Source organism: Dicentrarchus labrax, unplaced genomic scaffold (genome assembly GCF_905237075.1).
Source record: "Dicentrarchus labrax unplaced genomic scaffold, dlabrax2021, whole genome shotgun sequence".
In the NCBI taxonomy this organism is placed as follows: domain Eukaryota; kingdom Metazoa; phylum Chordata; class Actinopteri; family Moronidae; genus Dicentrarchus; species Dicentrarchus labrax.
The window spans coordinates 33695573-33713340 of NW_026136711.1; the positions used below are offsets into that span (position 1 = coordinate 33695573).

General features: G+C 41.7%; 1 protein-coding gene and 1 long non-coding RNA gene across 7 annotated transcripts; both read right to left on the bottom strand.

The window, feature by feature from the left end:
- Nucleotides 1-201: 201 nt before the first annotated feature.
- Nucleotides 202-16759, bottom strand: rbl1 (retinoblastoma-like 1 (p107)). Of its 5 annotated transcripts, none has more exons than XM_051415635.1 (22): nucleotides 16463-16759; nucleotides 12617-12750; nucleotides 11731-11934; nucleotides 11496-11560; nucleotides 10897-11025; nucleotides 10188-10351; nucleotides 9975-10039; nucleotides 9600-9774; nucleotides 9171-9337; nucleotides 8659-8771; nucleotides 8406-8509; nucleotides 8135-8272; nucleotides 7846-8010; nucleotides 6786-6948; nucleotides 6473-6694; nucleotides 5630-5820; nucleotides 5008-5184; nucleotides 4426-4497; nucleotides 4078-4165; nucleotides 3353-3501; nucleotides 3060-3224; nucleotides 202-2107 (listed from the first exon to the last, which is right to left on the bottom strand). In XM_051415635.1, exons 1-22 carry the CDS (start codon nucleotides 16622-16624, stop codon nucleotides 1913-1915), a joined length of 3207 nt encoding a protein of 1068 aa, XP_051271595.1. In that variant the 5' UTR covers nucleotides 16625-16759; the 3' UTR covers nucleotides 202-1912. The 5 variants fall into 5 exon arrangements, with proteins under 5 accessions (XP_051271595.1, XP_051271591.1, XP_051271594.1 ...); XM_051415631.1 differs by lacking the exon at nucleotides 16463-16759 and adding an exon at nucleotides 15392-15403 and having other exon boundaries at nucleotides 5630-5823; XM_051415634.1 differs by lacking the exon at nucleotides 16463-16759 and adding an exon at nucleotides 14697-14708.
- Nucleotides 14624-15163, bottom strand: LOC127372184 (uncharacterized). Of its 2 annotated transcripts, none has more exons than XR_007886548.1 (3): nucleotides 15093-15163; nucleotides 15000-15062; nucleotides 14624-14673 (listed from the first exon to the last, which is right to left on the bottom strand). It is a non-coding gene; the product is annotated as an uncharacterized LOC127372184 (long non-coding RNA). The 2 variants fall into 2 exon arrangements; XR_007886547.1 differs by lacking the exon at nucleotides 14624-14673 and adding an exon at nucleotides 14848-14881.
- Nucleotides 16760-17768: the final 1009 nt, after the last annotated feature.

Genomic DNA, 17768 nt, shown 5'->3' on the forward strand with positions numbered 1-17768 from the left:
AACAGCATTTGAGAAAATCTCACCAGGAGGTCAATGTAGTGGATTTTCTAGAGCTTTCGATCATATAATGAACATTTAATCTCAAATATAAAAGAGATTCAGTGTTTCTGGACCTGAACTATAATCCTACTGGTGTCGGGTTTACAGACAGTTTACAGACAGTTGTGGCCACATGAGGAAGACAAATGAATGAACACAGAGTTGTCAAAGAAAGTTTTATTGTACAAAACGTTGACTGTTTGTAGAAAATACAAATTTCCTTGAAGTGGGTTGAAGAAAAGCTCAAATACACAAAGTGAGAAACAAACGATTTCCCTGCTCACAGATTCCCATTATTGTACTTTTTGTAGTTTGGAAACAAAATCAACGCTTTTTAATTTGCATCTTTTAACATTCAGGACTGAACAAAATGAAAATGTTTAAAGTCATAGATCGTTTTCTAAAATGTTAAAGTCCATAGAAAAAGAAGTGTAGATACTACACACACACTCTGGTACACAAATGCTGCTTCAGTCAATCCTTGTTGGCATTAAGTCTGTTATTACAGCATTAATCAACATTAAATGGTTCAAAACCAGAAACAGGAAACATTAAAAAGGGAAACACTCAGCTAAAGAATAAAATTAGACACTTTTGTTTCACTAATAAAATCTCTACAAAAAGCAGAGACCTCTGCAAATATCGTGGCGGGAAGACGTGTTTAATACCAGAGAATGTACAATAGAGCTTGATTTGTCCTGGTGAAGTAAAACTATTTACACAAGTTCAAAGTTCAGCTGACGTGAAGAAGCTTCGACCTTCCTGCTTTTCAACTTTCAATCTCTTTAATACTGTCCTTTATTTCACGTGAGCAGAAAACAAAGCTGTCAAACATCGCCGGCGTGAGAGTCGACTGAAACGTGTGCGCTCCACTGTTGTCACGGCAACCCAGATGTGAAATGTGACTTAAAGCTCATAATAAACGGTTTCTGTATCACTCTGAAATATCTGCCTGTGATGTTACCGTAATGCTCCTAATATAAAGACCTTCTTTTGATGGTTACGTTTTAAAAGTGGAGCAGATATTCTCCTTCGATGTGTGTCTTAATGTCCGTTAGAGTTAAAGTGTTCAGTTACAATCAACTAAAGGAACCTTTAAAGAGTCAGAACTGTTCTTTGTTGTTGTTAACAATAGTGATTTTAAGTTGTTAGATTTGGTTAGAACAAAGCTATTCAATATTAAATCATCCATCTTTGCTTTTCTACTCATTAAGTGAGTATGTTTAATTGAATTTAATAATGTCTTAATCTAAGTATTTCATGTTTTCACGTTCACAACATCTCTTGGAAACCTTCCTGTCTTCAGAAGTATTTTAAGTGTTATCTAACAATCAGGAGGGTCTTATATTCAGGCCAATACAGTATTATAAAGGCACTCAGTAAACAGTGAAACTATCCTTAAAGAGTAACTGATAACGCTGCTTGTGCTGCCATCTAGCCGCTGACAATGTTTAACAACATTAGGAGTGAATTACAGCACTAATATCCAAATATCTGGGATTAAAGAGTTTCCTCCAGCAGAGTTTAACAGAGACTGAAGATACTGAAAAGCAGGAAACCGTTGAGCTACTTGACGAGAGATTGTTTGTCTGCTCTACTCTGTTCAAATATCACATTTCAGATATTATCATTAGTAACAGAGTTAGACGTCTGTGGTTGGGACTACAATTACAAACTGCTTTGGATAAAACAAAATGGCCAATGCCATTATTTCCTGCTCAGGTTCTACGACCCTCCGGTCATAAAGTATAAAGGTCAAAACGGGCGTCAGTGATAAAAACAGACTCCGACTGTTTAGTTTCATAATTCCTCCTCGAGTACCTGGTAGCTTCAGAAACTGGGCTTCTGTAATGGATTCATTACTTTAATGTTTTCAGTGACTCTGCCGCTCCGACACGACGTCCTGAAGGCGCTTCAGCAGCACATCTGGACTGCTGCCGTTCTCTGGACACGCCCTCTTGCTGGGGGAGTCACACGATGAGGACATCATGACGTCCCCCTCCATGGTGAAGGCCCTCTTCCTGCTCACGCAGCCCTGCCGGATCATCCGGTTGATGTCCGATAACTCCTGAACGGAGGGAGCGACACAGACAGAAGAGGAAGAGAGAGAGTAAAAGGTTAGTGTTGGAAGGGCTGAAGCTACAACTGAGCATCAGGAAATAACTATTGATTGATTATTGATTGTTCTATGAAGTGAAGAACAACTTATATATACAAAGAGAAACAGCAAATTCTCCCATTTGAGAAACTGGAAACTGAGAAATTTTTCACTGTTTTTCTTTCATACACGACTGAAACGATTCATCTGGTATCAAAATAGTTGCAGATTATTTTTATTTATTATTTTTCTTTTGATCCATTAATTTAAAAAGTCAGCTGTGGTTCAGAAATGTCTGATAAAAGGAACAGTTCACTCAGGACGTCACAAGAACAGATTCTTCGGTACCATGTGCCGGTACTGGTTTTTCCACATTACTGTACCTACAGACGGGGAACTGATGGGGCAGCACAAACACCTACACATATTCTAGTCTGCCATTAATGCCATGAGAAGAAGAATACGAACGGCAACCAGCAGAAATAAATAATACTTTAACCACAGCCTCCGCCTCGACTCGTTGGAAAGAAAGACGTAAACTCTAAACAACTTGTCAGATGTATTCTCACACTTCTCTGTACGGTTCAGGCGAGATGTCACGTCTGCAGAGCGAGCCGGAGGCGGCGGACTCATTCATAAAGACGATATCAACACAGAGAGTCTCAAAACGACCACAAACTACAAAACTGTACCTGTGACAGAGACGGAGGGCGACAGAGATCTGACGTTTTCACATCACAGCTGAACAGAGGCGTTAAAATAGGAGGTAAAAAATGAGACTTGTGGGTTGATATTAAAAGCAAAGAAGCAGCTGTTGAGTAGTTGTTTCTGTTTATCACTTGAAGGCCACTGTTGTTTGTAATTGTGTGTGTGTGTGTGTGTGTGTGTGTGTGTGTGTGTGTGTGTGTGTGTGTGTGCTTGCCTTGGACGGGCTGCTGTTGATCCTGTAGGTGTAGGAGTTCGGCGTGAGGCAGCCTGCAGAGTTCTTGTGAGGGGAGACGTACAGCGAGTGTCTCTGGGAAATACGGCGAGGAGAGAGAGGCTGAGCCCGAACCGACGGGAACGGCGAGAGAGGAGGAGCGTCCGCCTGGAGGGTCACACACACACACACAACACACACACACACACACACACAGTCAGATGATGTAACAGTGAACCCAGTTCTTTACGCTGGTTCATCGCTACACAACAAGTGGCGCTGTGAGGGCGTCGTACCCGGTTGTCGTGGGTGGCGTATCGCAGCGCGAAGCTTTTAACCTTCAGGACGAAGACGCCGTTGTAGAACTGGATGAGGTCGCCGCGCTCCTCCTCCCCTGGTTGGTTGGAGTTTGCTTCTCCTGAGACCTGATTGGTTTTCTCTGCAGCTGAAGAAACATAAAGATCAATAGTTTTAAATCGATTAGTCAGATAAACAAACATCATGAACTGAATCCTCACAGACCTTTTATCAGAGCTGAATAATCAATTAGTCGATAAATCAACTATTTTAATAACTGATTCATTGTTTAATCACTTTTTAGGCAAAAGACGACAAAACTTGCTGGTTGTTGGTTCTCAAATGTGAGAATCTTCTTTCATTATAGTAAACTGAATATTTTCATCTGACACTTTTTTGTCAAAATAATATTATTGATAATGAATATGATCGTTAGTAGCATCCCTGGTGTGTTCAGTGGATGTAAACTAAATTGGATGTTAAATAAAGGACCTAAATGTTGTTAATAAAGTCAGAACACGTATATACAAACAGCATAACTCAAGTACAAACACTGTATTCAGCCTGTGACAGGTTAGTAATAATACTGTTATTTTAAGTTAAACTCAGGCCACCATCTGAGAGTGTTTATGAAGCATTTGTGTGTGTGTGTGTGTGTGTGTGTGTGTGTGTGTGTGTGTGTGTGTGTGTGTGTGGGTGTGTGTGTGTGTGTGTGATATCTTACATTCGCCTCCTGAAACAGGATCCACCTCCATGTTCTCATCAGCCACCTGCTCTCTGGGAGTGTGACGCAGTAAGACGCTGCGGTACACCTACACACACGTACACACACATATTTACACACATATATACACACATATATACACACGTACACACAGACACGTAAAGTAAGCTTCCACAAGCACTTTGTAATTATGATATAAAAAGCTCCACATAAATACAGTTTTTATTATTACTGTTAATCTATAATCTGTAACCCAGTTTGTAGATTGTTGTTGGATTATAATGGTAAACATTGTGTGTGTGTGTGTGTGTGTGTGTGTGTGTGTGTGTGTGTGTGTGTGTGTCTTACATGGCTGCTGGCCTGCGGTTGGCTGCGGTAACACTTCATGATGTCGTGGAAGGTGTGAGTCTCTTTGGTGATCTGTGAGGAAAGAGGGAGTCACAGGAATTACAACCAGTGTGTTCACAGGCTTTTCTCCAGGAACATGATTTCTTACATGTCGCATGAAAGAGAAACCTGGTTTTCATTGAGCATAAAACTTCATTTATTCAGCTTAATTCTTCCTGGAGAACGCAGATTTCTCCGCCATGTATACGGGCAACTGGGTTTCTAATTGGCTGTTTACATTTTATAATCAATAAAATGTGACCTTCATAAGTGCATACAAATATACAAATATGTTAGAGAGAATTTAAAGATACGTGAGCCAAGGATTTTGTGAGTTGAGTTTCTCTGGCAGACACTCAGGTTTTTCAGAGCCGCTGCCAGAAACATATTTCTCTCTAAGGCCAAAATGTGGATTTACAAATTAAACTGTTACGCTGCCAGAAACATATTTACCTGTGAGGCAACACTGCATCCCTAAACCATAGTAGCCAGTTTTTTCTTAATTAAAAATGAAGCATTTGGTGAACAAACTTGTCTCCTCACTTTGGATATAATGTAAACGCTACACAGCAGCAGCTGGTCCAGGTGTCTGTCCCGCATCAGATCGGTACAGTGGACCAGAGCGTGTTCAAAGCACGTCCAGATCTTCCCTCGCAGCTCCGACGGGATGTCCAACTTCACACATAAATCCCTCAGACGCACACTGGCCAGGTGATACACCTGCAGACACACACAGAGACGAGTTGATCACAAGACTGAAACATCCGCCTACATACATGTGTTTATATTCAGTCAGACAAAGTGGAAGCTAACCAGACCCGATTAGACATAAACAACATAAACAAAACAAAGTAGCACAACTATTCACAAAATAATAAAAAGGAAATGTAGAAAAGTCCTTAAAACTACATTTTATTTTTATCAAAGACACACCGCTGCAGTGCTGGGATGATTAAATACTAGAAGAGAGATACAGATTAATAACGTAGTTTCAGCTCCAGTGGGGGGAGACACAACATCAATATGAATGAAACATAATCACTACAATGTCCTATGTTGTGTTCAGTGTATGGTTGGTGGATCGACTGATCAACACTCAGAGAACAGATAGGAAAGGGATTCACAGTCGGTACACAACAATCCTGAGACGCTGAGTGTTTCCCACCTTCCTGAAGAACAGAGCGAGCGATCCGGTTCGTCTCGGCCGACCGATTCCCGCCTGTGGCTCCGAGGAAGCCGTGGGTGCTGAGGCGACTCGGCTCGGGGAGGCGGTCAGCAGGAACTGAGCGGTGATCGTACCAGAGGAGTCACACGGCTGCACCGGGATCAGTGTAATAGTGCGGTCGTTACTCATACCTGCTGACACACACACACATGCACACACACACACACACACACACACACACACACACAAAATAATCAATGTGCAGCATTGTGTTTGTTTTACTATATTTTACATCACTGAGCAGACTGGAGCCCCCGTGTGGTTGAAATGACCTTCAATATAAACCGAGAGCACAAAGCTGCTGATAATTAGAGGCTTTATGATTGCTGCTATCAGAGTTAGACAGAGTTGATTCACATTATGGTTCCTGTTTAATTGCAGAACAAGATGTTTGATAATGTGACAATGATAATCATTACACTGGAGTTTGCTCCGGTGGCACCACGAGGGGAAAATAATGATCTGAGGAGATTCTTCCTTATTATTCTTACTTTAAACAAGCTCTTTCATAGTTTATTAAACTGATTTTATTTCCTTTGTGCATAAAAGATAATGACAGAGATCTTAAATGTACTTCAGTGATATCACACGTTTCTCTCTCTGCATGTTTCCGTCCTTCACAACAATCTGACATTTAATTCAAACCTGTGTTGTGTTGAAATGGAAATGTTACCCCATCTAAAGGGGGTGTATTTCTGAGGGGGGGGGCTTTAGTTGCAGTTGTTTACTTTGAACACACAAAGAAGATGCTGAAGCTTTAGTGATGTAAATGTATCGTCGTACCTTGCAGTGGGAAACTAAGGACGGTGGCTTGGGTGCCCTGAGTCCCGATCCTCAGGGTGTTATTGGAGCCGAACGTCAGCCTCTTGGCCGGCGACGACAGCGGGCTCATGCTGGGGGCCACTCCTGATGTGGGAGGGTCGTCGCCAAAGAGACGCCGTTTGGCACTGCCGGCTGCCGGGGAGCTGTACCGGTCATGGACCGACAACGGAGAGGGAGGCACATCTGGAGCGGGGGAGAAAACAGATAATGAAGTTCAGACGTTACCTGCATGCACAGAGAACACACCTGAACACCTGAACACCTGAACACCCACCTTTACGTGCGCTGCCCAGGCCTGATCTGAACTCCCTGATGCGGGGGTGGATGATGGGGGAGAGGGCGACCAGAGGAAGGTGGGTTTGAGCTCCACTGGCAGAACCAGGAACAGAAACAGAACCAGGACCTGAACCTGTGTCGAGACTGGAGGAAAAATTCACCTGGAGAGAGAAAGAGAGAAAGAGAGAGAGAGAGAGAGAGAGAGAGAGAGAGAGAGAGAGAGAGAGAGAGAGATGAGAGGAGGGAGAAAAGTGAAATACAGACAAAGACAGGAATTATCTCCCATGTTTGTGCAACTGCTGCTTTCAGTTTGATTGCCAGTTCCGGCAAATAAACAAACTATAAACACTGTTCTGAATACATGTTGTTGTTGTTGTTGTTCTTCTTCTTCTGTCTTTCATTTCCTTCCACACTGTAAAGCCTTTTGGGTGTTTAAAGCCTCATTATGAAGTTATTCTACCACAAAATAACAGCTTCAAAGTCATTTTGATGCTACACTGAGTTGTAAGAGGATGAACTGCTCTCGTAACTTTGGCCTCCACACTTGCTGGATGTTTTGCTGTGTTAGAGAAGTTGCTGACTCACTAGTTTTTAACTCCCTGTCCGTGTTTACCAGAGCGCTACTGCACTCTGAAACTGGGGCGCCACATTGCAAACACAAATACCAAATATTACAGTGTTGCTTTAAAGTCCTACAACAAAGTCTTAACGAGGCTTAAAAATAACCAGGCAGTAAGAAGACAATTAAAATAATCTGATTTAGACTTCATTTTCTATTTCAAGACAAGAAATCTGCACATGGGGTTCCTTAATTACAGTTATTCTCAGTGTGGAGACGTCTTAAATAACTCAGAAATAAGTGTTAGTTTGTAGTTTGAATCTCAACGACTTGTTTGAGTGAGTGAGTTTGAGAGATTATACTGATGTCTACTTGTGTTTATTCCCTCTCAATGTCTCAATCCAGACAGTACTGAGAGTGTTTCTCTCTAAACTTATGTGCTGTATATACATATATACATGAGCATGTGTGTCTTTCTCTGTGTGTATTTCGTGCTGACCTCCTCCACTGTGGGGATCTTGTTCCCAGCAGCCTGCAGGGCGGTCCACAGGGCAGAGTCTGCGCTCCACGCTCTGCTCTCCAGGACCTGCTCCTCGATCGAATTCAGATGCTTCACCATGTCTCTGGACAGGCCTTCCTCTGAGCGGATAAACACCTCGATCACCTGCACGCACACGCACACACACACACACACACACGAGCAGGGACGTGAAATGACTTTATATCCAACAGACTGCGCCACTGGCTGTTTAAAGATGTAAAGAAGAGTTTTTGAGTGAGCGTGAGACCTTAAAAAAGTAGAATGGGGTCAGTTTGAAGATGTTGATGATCCAGGGGAAGGTTCTCTGGGAGCTGTAGGAGAACAACACCACCTCCAGACAGCACGCTATCAGAGAACAGTGGAAGATATCCTGCTCCAGTAACACCTGACAACAACACACACACACACACAGATTGATTTATCATTCATCTAGCAGCCAACAAAATCTTCACTCAGCAAGAAAAACTGAAATAAAGATATAAAACACACACAGAGAATCGAGTGCGGCTGCTGCTTACACTCATGTCTTTGCCGTGCAGCCGTTTGGTCTCTTGAGCCATGACGTTCTCCAGGATCTTGTAGTAGAGAATCTCAGCCAGCTTCAGACGGTTCTCTGCAAAGTCTGAAACAGACGACACAAGAAACATAATTTTATGTACTACAGAAGATTCTGCTGGGTCTGAATGTCAGAGATCCCCAAACAGGTAAATCTACAGACTTGTGTGTGTGTGTGTGTGTGTGTGTGTGTGTGTGTGTGTGTGTGTGTGTTACCTATATGAGAGCCGGGCATGTCCTCTGAGTTGTTGGTGTAATGTTCTTTGAAGGTTTGTCCCAGTGTCTTTACTCTGGCCAGTATGGACTCTGTGGGATCTCTGGTGCACGACCTTTAACATCAGCACAGGACACACTGTTACTATGGAGAATGTTATTAAATAAACACAGTAACAATTTATGACTACCTTAAATTAAAGCAATGTATTTGACCAGTTATGTGTTTATAGATTCAGATTTTATAATTTAAAAGCATTATGTGCAGCTAAAACCCCCAAATAAACAGAAACAGATGTAAATTATGAAAAGACAGACACAGACAGACACAGGGGAGACAGACACAGACAGACACAGACAGACGCAGACAGACGCAGACAGACACAGACAGACACAGACAGACACAGACAGACGCAGACAGACACAGACAGACGCAGACAGACGCAGACAGACGCAGACAGACACAGACAGACACAGACGCAGACAGACGCAGACAGACAAAAAGAGGAACCGACTTGAAGATCTGCATCAGGTGGTCGCTGGGCGCCGTCCTCAACCCGGACACCATGCTCTGCAGCCGGCTGACGCTCTGCGTCGCCGAGGAGACCGGCGTGACGAGCAGGTCCTTCTCCTTCAGGTAGACTCGTCCTGTCAGAGGGGTGGAGGGAGCGAGAGAGCCCGACTGCACAGAGAGAGAGAGAGAGAGAGAGAGAGAGAGAGAGAGAGAGAGAGAGAGAGAGAGAGAGAGAGAGAGATTATTTCTACTCCATGTTTCAATGAGAGAGTGTTATAATATCATCAATGTGTATAAAAGTAGATTTTCTGTATGTTTGCTGTTACTTATACAATGTTGTAAATATATTTCATGTACTAACATCAGTTGTCTTTATTTCATATGTTGTGTGTGTGTGTGTGTGTGTGTGTGTGTGTGTGTGTGTGTGTACCTTCTCTACGTGCTGTTGCAGCTGGTTCTGAGCCGCCGTCTGGCTGGCAGACGGTTCCTGAACGATCTTCCTCGGAGTCCCGATTTCCTCGTCGGCTTCGGCTACCAGAAACACTCGCTCATCAAAATCTCCCACCGTCAACACGTACTCCTCATACTCCCGGTTTATGGCTTTACTGTAACACACACACACACACACACACACACACACACACACACACACACACACACAGATAAATACTACAGTTCCTCTGAAAACCACTCACATCATGTTAAACTTTAATTCAGGAACACAGACACAGAGACAGAGCTAGGGACAGTACTTTATTCACAGATGGTCAGAGGTCAAATGACCCTTGACCTCTGATTGGCTTACTTGTTATCAATGAAGTTCTGGGGATCCAACAGTTCTGTTAATTGATCCTCGTTTCCTTTCAGGATCTGATGGGAAAAGTTACAGGGAAAAGTTAAGGAAGACAAGAAGAATATCTGCTTTCATAAACAACTCAAATCTGGGTTGAAAGTTATTTTAACAAATTAAAACAAAGTACAAGTTATAAAATGTGTGTGTGTGTGTGTGTGTGTGTACCTGTTTGTGGAACAGTTTCTGTATGTAGGGTTTGAAGTAGTGCTGTTTGATGCCTTTGGCCTCCACCACCAGCCCGTCGTGCAGCTCGCACAACCTCTCCAACACACACGGAGGAAGCTCGTCCGATGTAACATGGCCGTCAGCGCGGTACAGAGCGGGCAGACCTACACACACACACACACACACACACAGATATATAAATAAGAATACTAATTCATACGCCATGGACGGGTCTTGCCAGCGACTGCTTCTACTTATAGCTTTTGGTTGGACTTGTTTGACCCAGAAGAAGCAGATGTAACTTTGTAGCTGCTGGCATTAGCATATGTTTTCTCCTTATCCATAAACAGATGTAAATTAGGGTTGGACGAATACATACTGACCCAACCTTAATGCAAATCTCTTTATGCAAGGTGAATTTTAAAATCAGTGTGGCTTTTACAACCAAGCACACACACACACAAACAAACACAGATTCACCAGAGGCAAACACACATCTGTTTCAACTTGACTCCACTTCATGAAAGTTCAGACAAGAGGAAAAGAGAGAGGAGTCTGGAGCTGGTGTTAAACTGACAGGAAAACATTGGGTGGATACGTTACGAGCTACAGCTGATGTCTGTTCAGTCATTACAAATTAACACTGTCTGCAAGAATACTGCGGCCATAAAATAAGCTTTTTGTAGAGTCGCACACATTAAAGCTGTACCTCTGAACGTCGGGTTGATGAGGTCCTTCCTGTTGGCGCAGAGCAGAGCGTTGCCAAACACCAAGTCCAGACAGCAGAGCAGGAGGTGGTACGAGTTCACCAGGTCATCACCGATCATACGGAAGTTACCTTTATCACACACACACACACACACACACACACACACAGTCACACACACACAGTCACACACACAGTCACACACACAGTCACATATCACAGAGAGGTCATCTGCATCCAGACTACAGCTTTGCAACTTTTTTGATAACTGATTGGATGTTTTAGTCATTTTTTATTTTAAAAAATGCCAAAAATAGCTGGTTCCAGGTTCCCAAACGGGATGATTTGTTGCTTTTCTTTGGAATATATAAGAGGAAACTGAATATCTTCACCTGGGTGTTGGACTGTCAGACATCACAGGGATTTCTTCCAGTTTAATTTAAAATCAAGTAGCTGAGACAATAAAGGTAAGTTGCTGCTCTAACCCAAACTAACCAACTACATAAACATTATTTAGAGATGTAAAGTGGTTAATTAAAACTAAAAACAGTTACAACAGAGACTGAAAGATGATGCAAAGGCTTGGTTTTGTTTCTTGGTACCTTTGGTGTAGACAAACAGAGTCCAGCAGAACTTGAACACATCGCTGATGTGACAGGGGAGTCGCCTACAGAGCCAAAGAGAGGACACACACACTCGGTTAGACTGGGCTGCATGACTCTGTGTGTGTGTGTGTGTGTGCTGTGTGTGTGTGTGTGTGTGTGTGTGACTCTATGTGTGTGTGTGTGTGTGTGTGTGCTCTGTTTTGTGTTACTGTGTGTGTGTGTTGTATCGTGCCTGTGTTTCCGGCTGCGTGGTTGCCGTGGCGGCTCCCCTCCCTGCGGGTTCTGAAACATATCCATGAAGATGGGCTCAAACTTGCGGAAGATCACAGTGGAAACCTCGAAGTTGCGCTCCAGACGCTCCATCCGCAGCCTGAAGTCCTGAGAGAGGTTCGACATGTCGGCCCACTTCCTCATCTTAGAGAAGAACTGGATCAGACTGGGAGGACGGGGAGAGGAGCGTTAGGAGCGACACACAAAACGCCAAGACCTCTGATCTAAAAACATATAAACAAGATATCTGCAGGCTTTTAATGCTCACTGGACGGTACAATAAAGAAACAGAGCTGGATATTTGAAATGAGTCTGATGATTATTTTACCTACAATAAGATAATATCTCCCCTTTTTAAAATTAACTTTCTTATTATTTATCAATTTAGTATTATTATTAAATGTCTTCTCTTCTCCTTGTTGCTACTGTTGGTCTTCACACTGGTCAGTTGTAACAGACTAATAATCCCACACATAGCAAGACATTTTCATTCTTCTGACAGCTTTTAGTTGCCCTGAATAAAATCCATATATATGTTTATAATCCTTCTATGTGATCTTTCTCAATCGGGACCTCGTCTTACAACAGACTGTAATTACAACAGCTTCCATATTCTCATAATACAGCTCCAGTTTGTAGTTTATGACGCAGTTCTTTGACAGATCTTACACATTTTACTTCCCTCCACAGTTGCCAGTTGTCAGCTTTCACTTCCCATCACCAAGTCTCAGTGATTTTAAAGGACAGGTTGTCAGTTGTACACATATATCATAACACAACACCCACAATGTGCAGATGTTTTCATGTCTCTCACATTGTCAGGTACTGCGGAGTCGACGGTGACTGACCTGAGTTTGGCGGTTCGAAGGATCCTGGTGAGGGAGACACAGTTTCCCTCCATCAACCCTTTACCCACCGTGGGAGTGGACCCCTTCCTACAGGCTGCGTACAGCGAACAGGCCAACCAGTGGACCACCTCTCCCTGCACAAACACAGAAACACAGTTCAAAACAAATCTCCAGCCAGTCGCTGACCCACTGCTGACCCACAAACACATGCATGTCGACAGGAGCGGGAAAAGCAGCGAACAACAACTGCGAAATGTCTGGAAGGGAAATATGTGTAGTTAAAAATCACTGTGTAAATAGAGTGAAAGCTTCCTCTGGATGCAACAGCAGTTTCTACATTGTTAGATTACATTTAATGCAGAAAATACAGCTGGATGTGTTTAATGAACGACTCAGTGAATAGCAGCATTTAAGTAGGTAACTTAAAACAACACAGAAACATCTCCATTCAGGACTTCAGCAGCTATCTGACTGACATCAGTTTTAAAATACTGATTCAGATCAATGTTATCTGATTGCAGGCAGATTGACGTTTCAGTGTGTAACATTTAGGAGGATCTATTGAAGATAATATTCATTAGTTTTAAAGACCATTTAAAGAGTGTGTGGCTGCTGCTGTCTTCCTGCTGTTATCTGTCACAGTCGAGCGTACTGATGTGGCTGTAAAGTCTCTTTGATTCGTGCATTCGATAATGAGGATAATGCAGTCAGTGGCTGAAGGGGAAATACAGACAGACGGCTGTCGTGTTATAACGCGTCTGTTAACCTACTGAATGTGCGTCTGCTTTAAATTCAGAGATATCTCTATTGTGTAATATAATATAATCTATGACCTCAGTGTTAATACAGACATTCATAATTAACACCGTCTGTAACATTAACTGTATCATAAACGTCTCATTTATGGCAGAACGTTTTTAATGTTTAATTAAAGATATTTACATGTAAAAACAATGTAATGACCTATAAATACAGGCAAACACTGCTATAATACAAATAATCAGGCCTAAATTTACAGGATTGTGCCGTTATTATTTGATTTTTCTTATTTTAATCTGAATTTTAAAAGTTATAGAAGTGTAATAAAAATCATTATGTGTGAAATTAAAGTAATTATTGCTGTTTTCACTGATAAAAACTGTATTTTGACAGTTTGCAATGCTTATACACTGATAAACAACATTTATTCTACGTGTTTGTTGCAAAACGTCCATAATTATTAAGATATCTGTCAATTAACAAAAATTGTTGTATTGGATTATTTCTGATCAACTACTGTGTCTAAGTGCTCAGTTATAAGTCTTATATTACAGTGTATTATGTTTTAATTATTTAGGGCTTCTACATCTGTTCTTCACTTTGCTGCTGTGACACTTTAATTTAGACACTGGATCAATACGACGATCAATAGTCCTCTCATCAAACATCTGCTGGTTACAGCCTCTCAAATGTGAGGTTTGCATAAACAATAACATCTTTCTGTGTGTTAACACAATTAAAAAAGGTGTTTTATATGTTTTATTATTCCAGATCAATCACGTCTTATTTGTTGTATTTTGTTAATTAACTATTTTATTCTTGTGTGTTTTCATTCTACGTGACTTTTTATACTTTTAACTGATGTTATTCAGATGTGGTTGTGAAATGAATGAAAACACACTGTACCTTTATTTTGAAAGTAGAGGTGAAACTATTAATGACTTTACATATTAAGAGGATCTTTTTCACACTACTTTCTTACACTTTACAGCCCAAAGCATCAGATTAATCAATAACAGACAAACAGTGCTGTATAAATAAAGTTTATAACGCTGATTATAATGTGAATAAGTGGCTGCTGGTTGGACGTAAACAAACTTAAACACACACACATTGCTCTCAGTGGCTGTTGGAGATATTATTATACCTGAAGCAGAGAGTGTGTTTCAGTAACATTAGAGCAGCTGTTTACCTCCAGTGTGTATAGTGTGTGTGTGTGTTTACCTCCAGTGTGTATGTGTGTTTACCTCCAGTGTGTATAGTGTGTGTGTGTTTACCTCCAGTGTGTGTGTGTTTACCTCCAGTGTGTGTGTGTGTTTACCTCCAGTGTGTATGTGTTTACCTCCAGTGTGTATAGTGTGTATGTGTTTACCTCCAGTGTGTGTGTGTGTGTTTACCTCCAGTGTGTATAGTGTGTGTGTTTACCTCCAGTGTGTATAGTGTGTATGTGTTTACCTCCAGTGTGTATAGTGTGTGTGTGTTTACCTCCAGTGTGTGTGTGTTTACCTCCAGTGTGTATAGTGTGTGTGTGTTTACCTCCAGTGTGTGTGTGTTTACCTCCAGTGTATATGTGTGTTTACCTCCAGTGTGTGTGTGTTTACCTCCAGTGTGTATGTGTGTTTACCTCCAGTGTGTGTGTGTTTACCTCCAGTGTGTGTGTGTTTACCTCCAGTGTGTGTGTGTTTACCTCCAGTGTGTATAGTGTGTGTGTGTTTACCTCCAGTGTGTGTGTGTTTACCTCCAGTGTGTGTGTGTTTACCTCCAGTGTGTGTGTGTTTACCTCCAGTGTGTGTGTGTTTACCTCCAGTGTGTATAGTGTGTGTGTGTTTACCTCCAGTGTGTGTGTGTTTACCTCCAGTGTGTGTGTGTTTACCTCCAGTGTGTGTGTGTTTACCTCCAGTGTGTTTACCTCCAGTGTGTGTGTGTTTACCTCCAGTGTGTACAGTGTGTGTTTACCTCCAGTGTGTGTGTGTTTACCTCCAGTGTGTTTACCTCCAGTGTTTAGTGTGTGTTTACCTCCAGTGTGTATGTGTTTACCTCCAGTGTGTATAGTGTGTGTGTGTGTGTGTGTATATGTTTACCTCCAGTGTGTGTAAGTGTTTACGTCCAGTGTGTATAGTGTGTGTGTGTTTACACTCCAGTGTGTTTACCTCCAGTGTGTGTGTGTTTACCTCCAGTGTGTATGTGTTTACCTCCAGTGTGTATAGTGTGTGTGTGTGTTTACCTCCAGTGTGTATAGTGTGTGTGTTTACCTCCAGTGTTGTGTGTGTTTACCTCCAGTGTGTATAGTGTGTGTGTGTGTACAGTGTGTATAGTGTGTGTGTATAGTGTGTGTACAGTGTGTGTTTACCTCCAGTGTGTATAGTGTGTGTGTGTGTATAGTGTGTACAGTGTGTACAGTGTGTAGTACAGTGTGTGTTTACCTCCAGTGTGTACAGTGTGTGTGTACAGAGTGTGTACAGTGTGTGTTTACCTCCAGTGTGTATAGTGTGTGTACAGTGTGTACAGTGTGTACAGTGTGTGTTTACCTCCAGTGTGTATAGTGTGTACAGTGTGTATAGTGTGTACAGTGTGTATAGTGTGTAGTACAGTGTGTGTATAGTGTGTACAGTGTGTGTTTACCTCCAGTGTGTGTATAGTGTGTATAGTGTGTAGTACAGAGTGTGTACAGTGTGTGTTTACCTCCAGTGTGTACAGTGTGTATAGTGTGTACAGTGTGTGTTTACCTCCAGTGTGTATAGTGTGTATAGTGTGTAGTACAGAGTGTGTACAGTGTGTGTTTACCTCCAGTGTGTACAGTGTGTATAGTGTGTAGTACAGTGTGTGTATAGTGTGTGTGTGTGTTTACCTCCAGTGTGTACAGTGTGTATAGTGTGTACAGTGTGTGTACAGTGTGTGTTTACGTCTCCAGTGTGTATAGTGTGTAAGTGTGTATAGTGTGTGTATGTGTATAGTGTGTGTACAGTGTGTACAGTGTGTGTGTACCTAGTGTGTACAGTGTGTGTTTACTCTACATGTGTGTATAGTGTGTGTTTACAGAGTGTGTACAGTGTGTGTTTACCTCCAGTGTGTACAGTGTGTGTTTACCTCCAGTGTGTATGTGTTCCAGATGCTAGAGAAGTTCTCCATCGCTTCAGTCGCAGTGTGCTCGTCCATGTTCAGTTCCTGACACAACGTCTCCAAACTGCTCCGGATCGAGGACTCCTCCATCCTGCCCGACTCCGAATCCGACGACTCTTCGCCCCTCATCGGTCCACACTCTCGGTTCCGTTGTATAAAATCCTCCCCGGAGAGTTTTAAACCCTAAAAAAACACCGAAACCCGACAGCTGTCCCTGAAACCCGCATCGAGACAAACACCAGCTCTCCCGACGACCGGCGCACTTCCGCTCACCAGCCCCACAATGCAGCGCGTTGGCGCGAAAACTGCTCGCCAGCGACCAATCACAGGCGAGGGGAGCGTCAGCCACGCGCGCTGTACCCGCCCAACCCCCTTCCGCTGCTCTCGTGCTCCTTCCAGCCAGCCAGCGTTACTAAGCAACCGAAGATACTAAAAACTTTATTTTATTATATTTTACTCACTGTTTATTAATAATTAACCGTTAAATAATAATTAAACATTATCAAATGTTACGTTTTTCTCTTTTCAAAAGTAATGTTATTACTCTAATTACTTTTTACCGCCTGCCAACAACACTGCTAGTTACTTTACTTTTTTTTGTTGTTGTTTAAAATAAAATAAATAATATATATATTATAATATTCCCACTCAATAAAAGTGTTTCCATCTTCCAAACTATTTTCCTCCATGATTATAAACATTAATCCAAAGATGTGATTTGATTGTTGTCAGTAAGAGGTGACAATAAAAGTAATAGTGTAACTAATAATTATTTTTTTGTAACAAAACTAATATTCTGGCGGCTGAGGCGCCAAAACTATACTGTGTAACATAACTGATCATAACTGACTCACAAGAATACAGTATTATTCTTTAGTTCAAATAAAGTTTGTGTAATTTTTGGGCTTTTTAATGTTTAATTAAAGATATTTACATGTAAAAACAATGTAATGACCTATAAATACAGGCAAACACTGCTATAATACAAATAATCAGGCCTACATTTACAGAATTGTGCCGTTATTATTTGATTTTTCTTATTTTAATCTGAATTTTAAAAGTTATAGAACTGTAATAAAGGTCATTATCTGTGAAATTACACTAATTATTGCTGTTTACACTGATAAAAACTGTATTTTGACAGTTTGCAATGCTTATACACTGATAAACAACATTTATTCTACATTTTTGTTGCAAAGACGTCCATAATTATTAAGATATCTGTCAATTAACAAAAAATCATGTACAATTACAGAACGAATACTTACTTTAC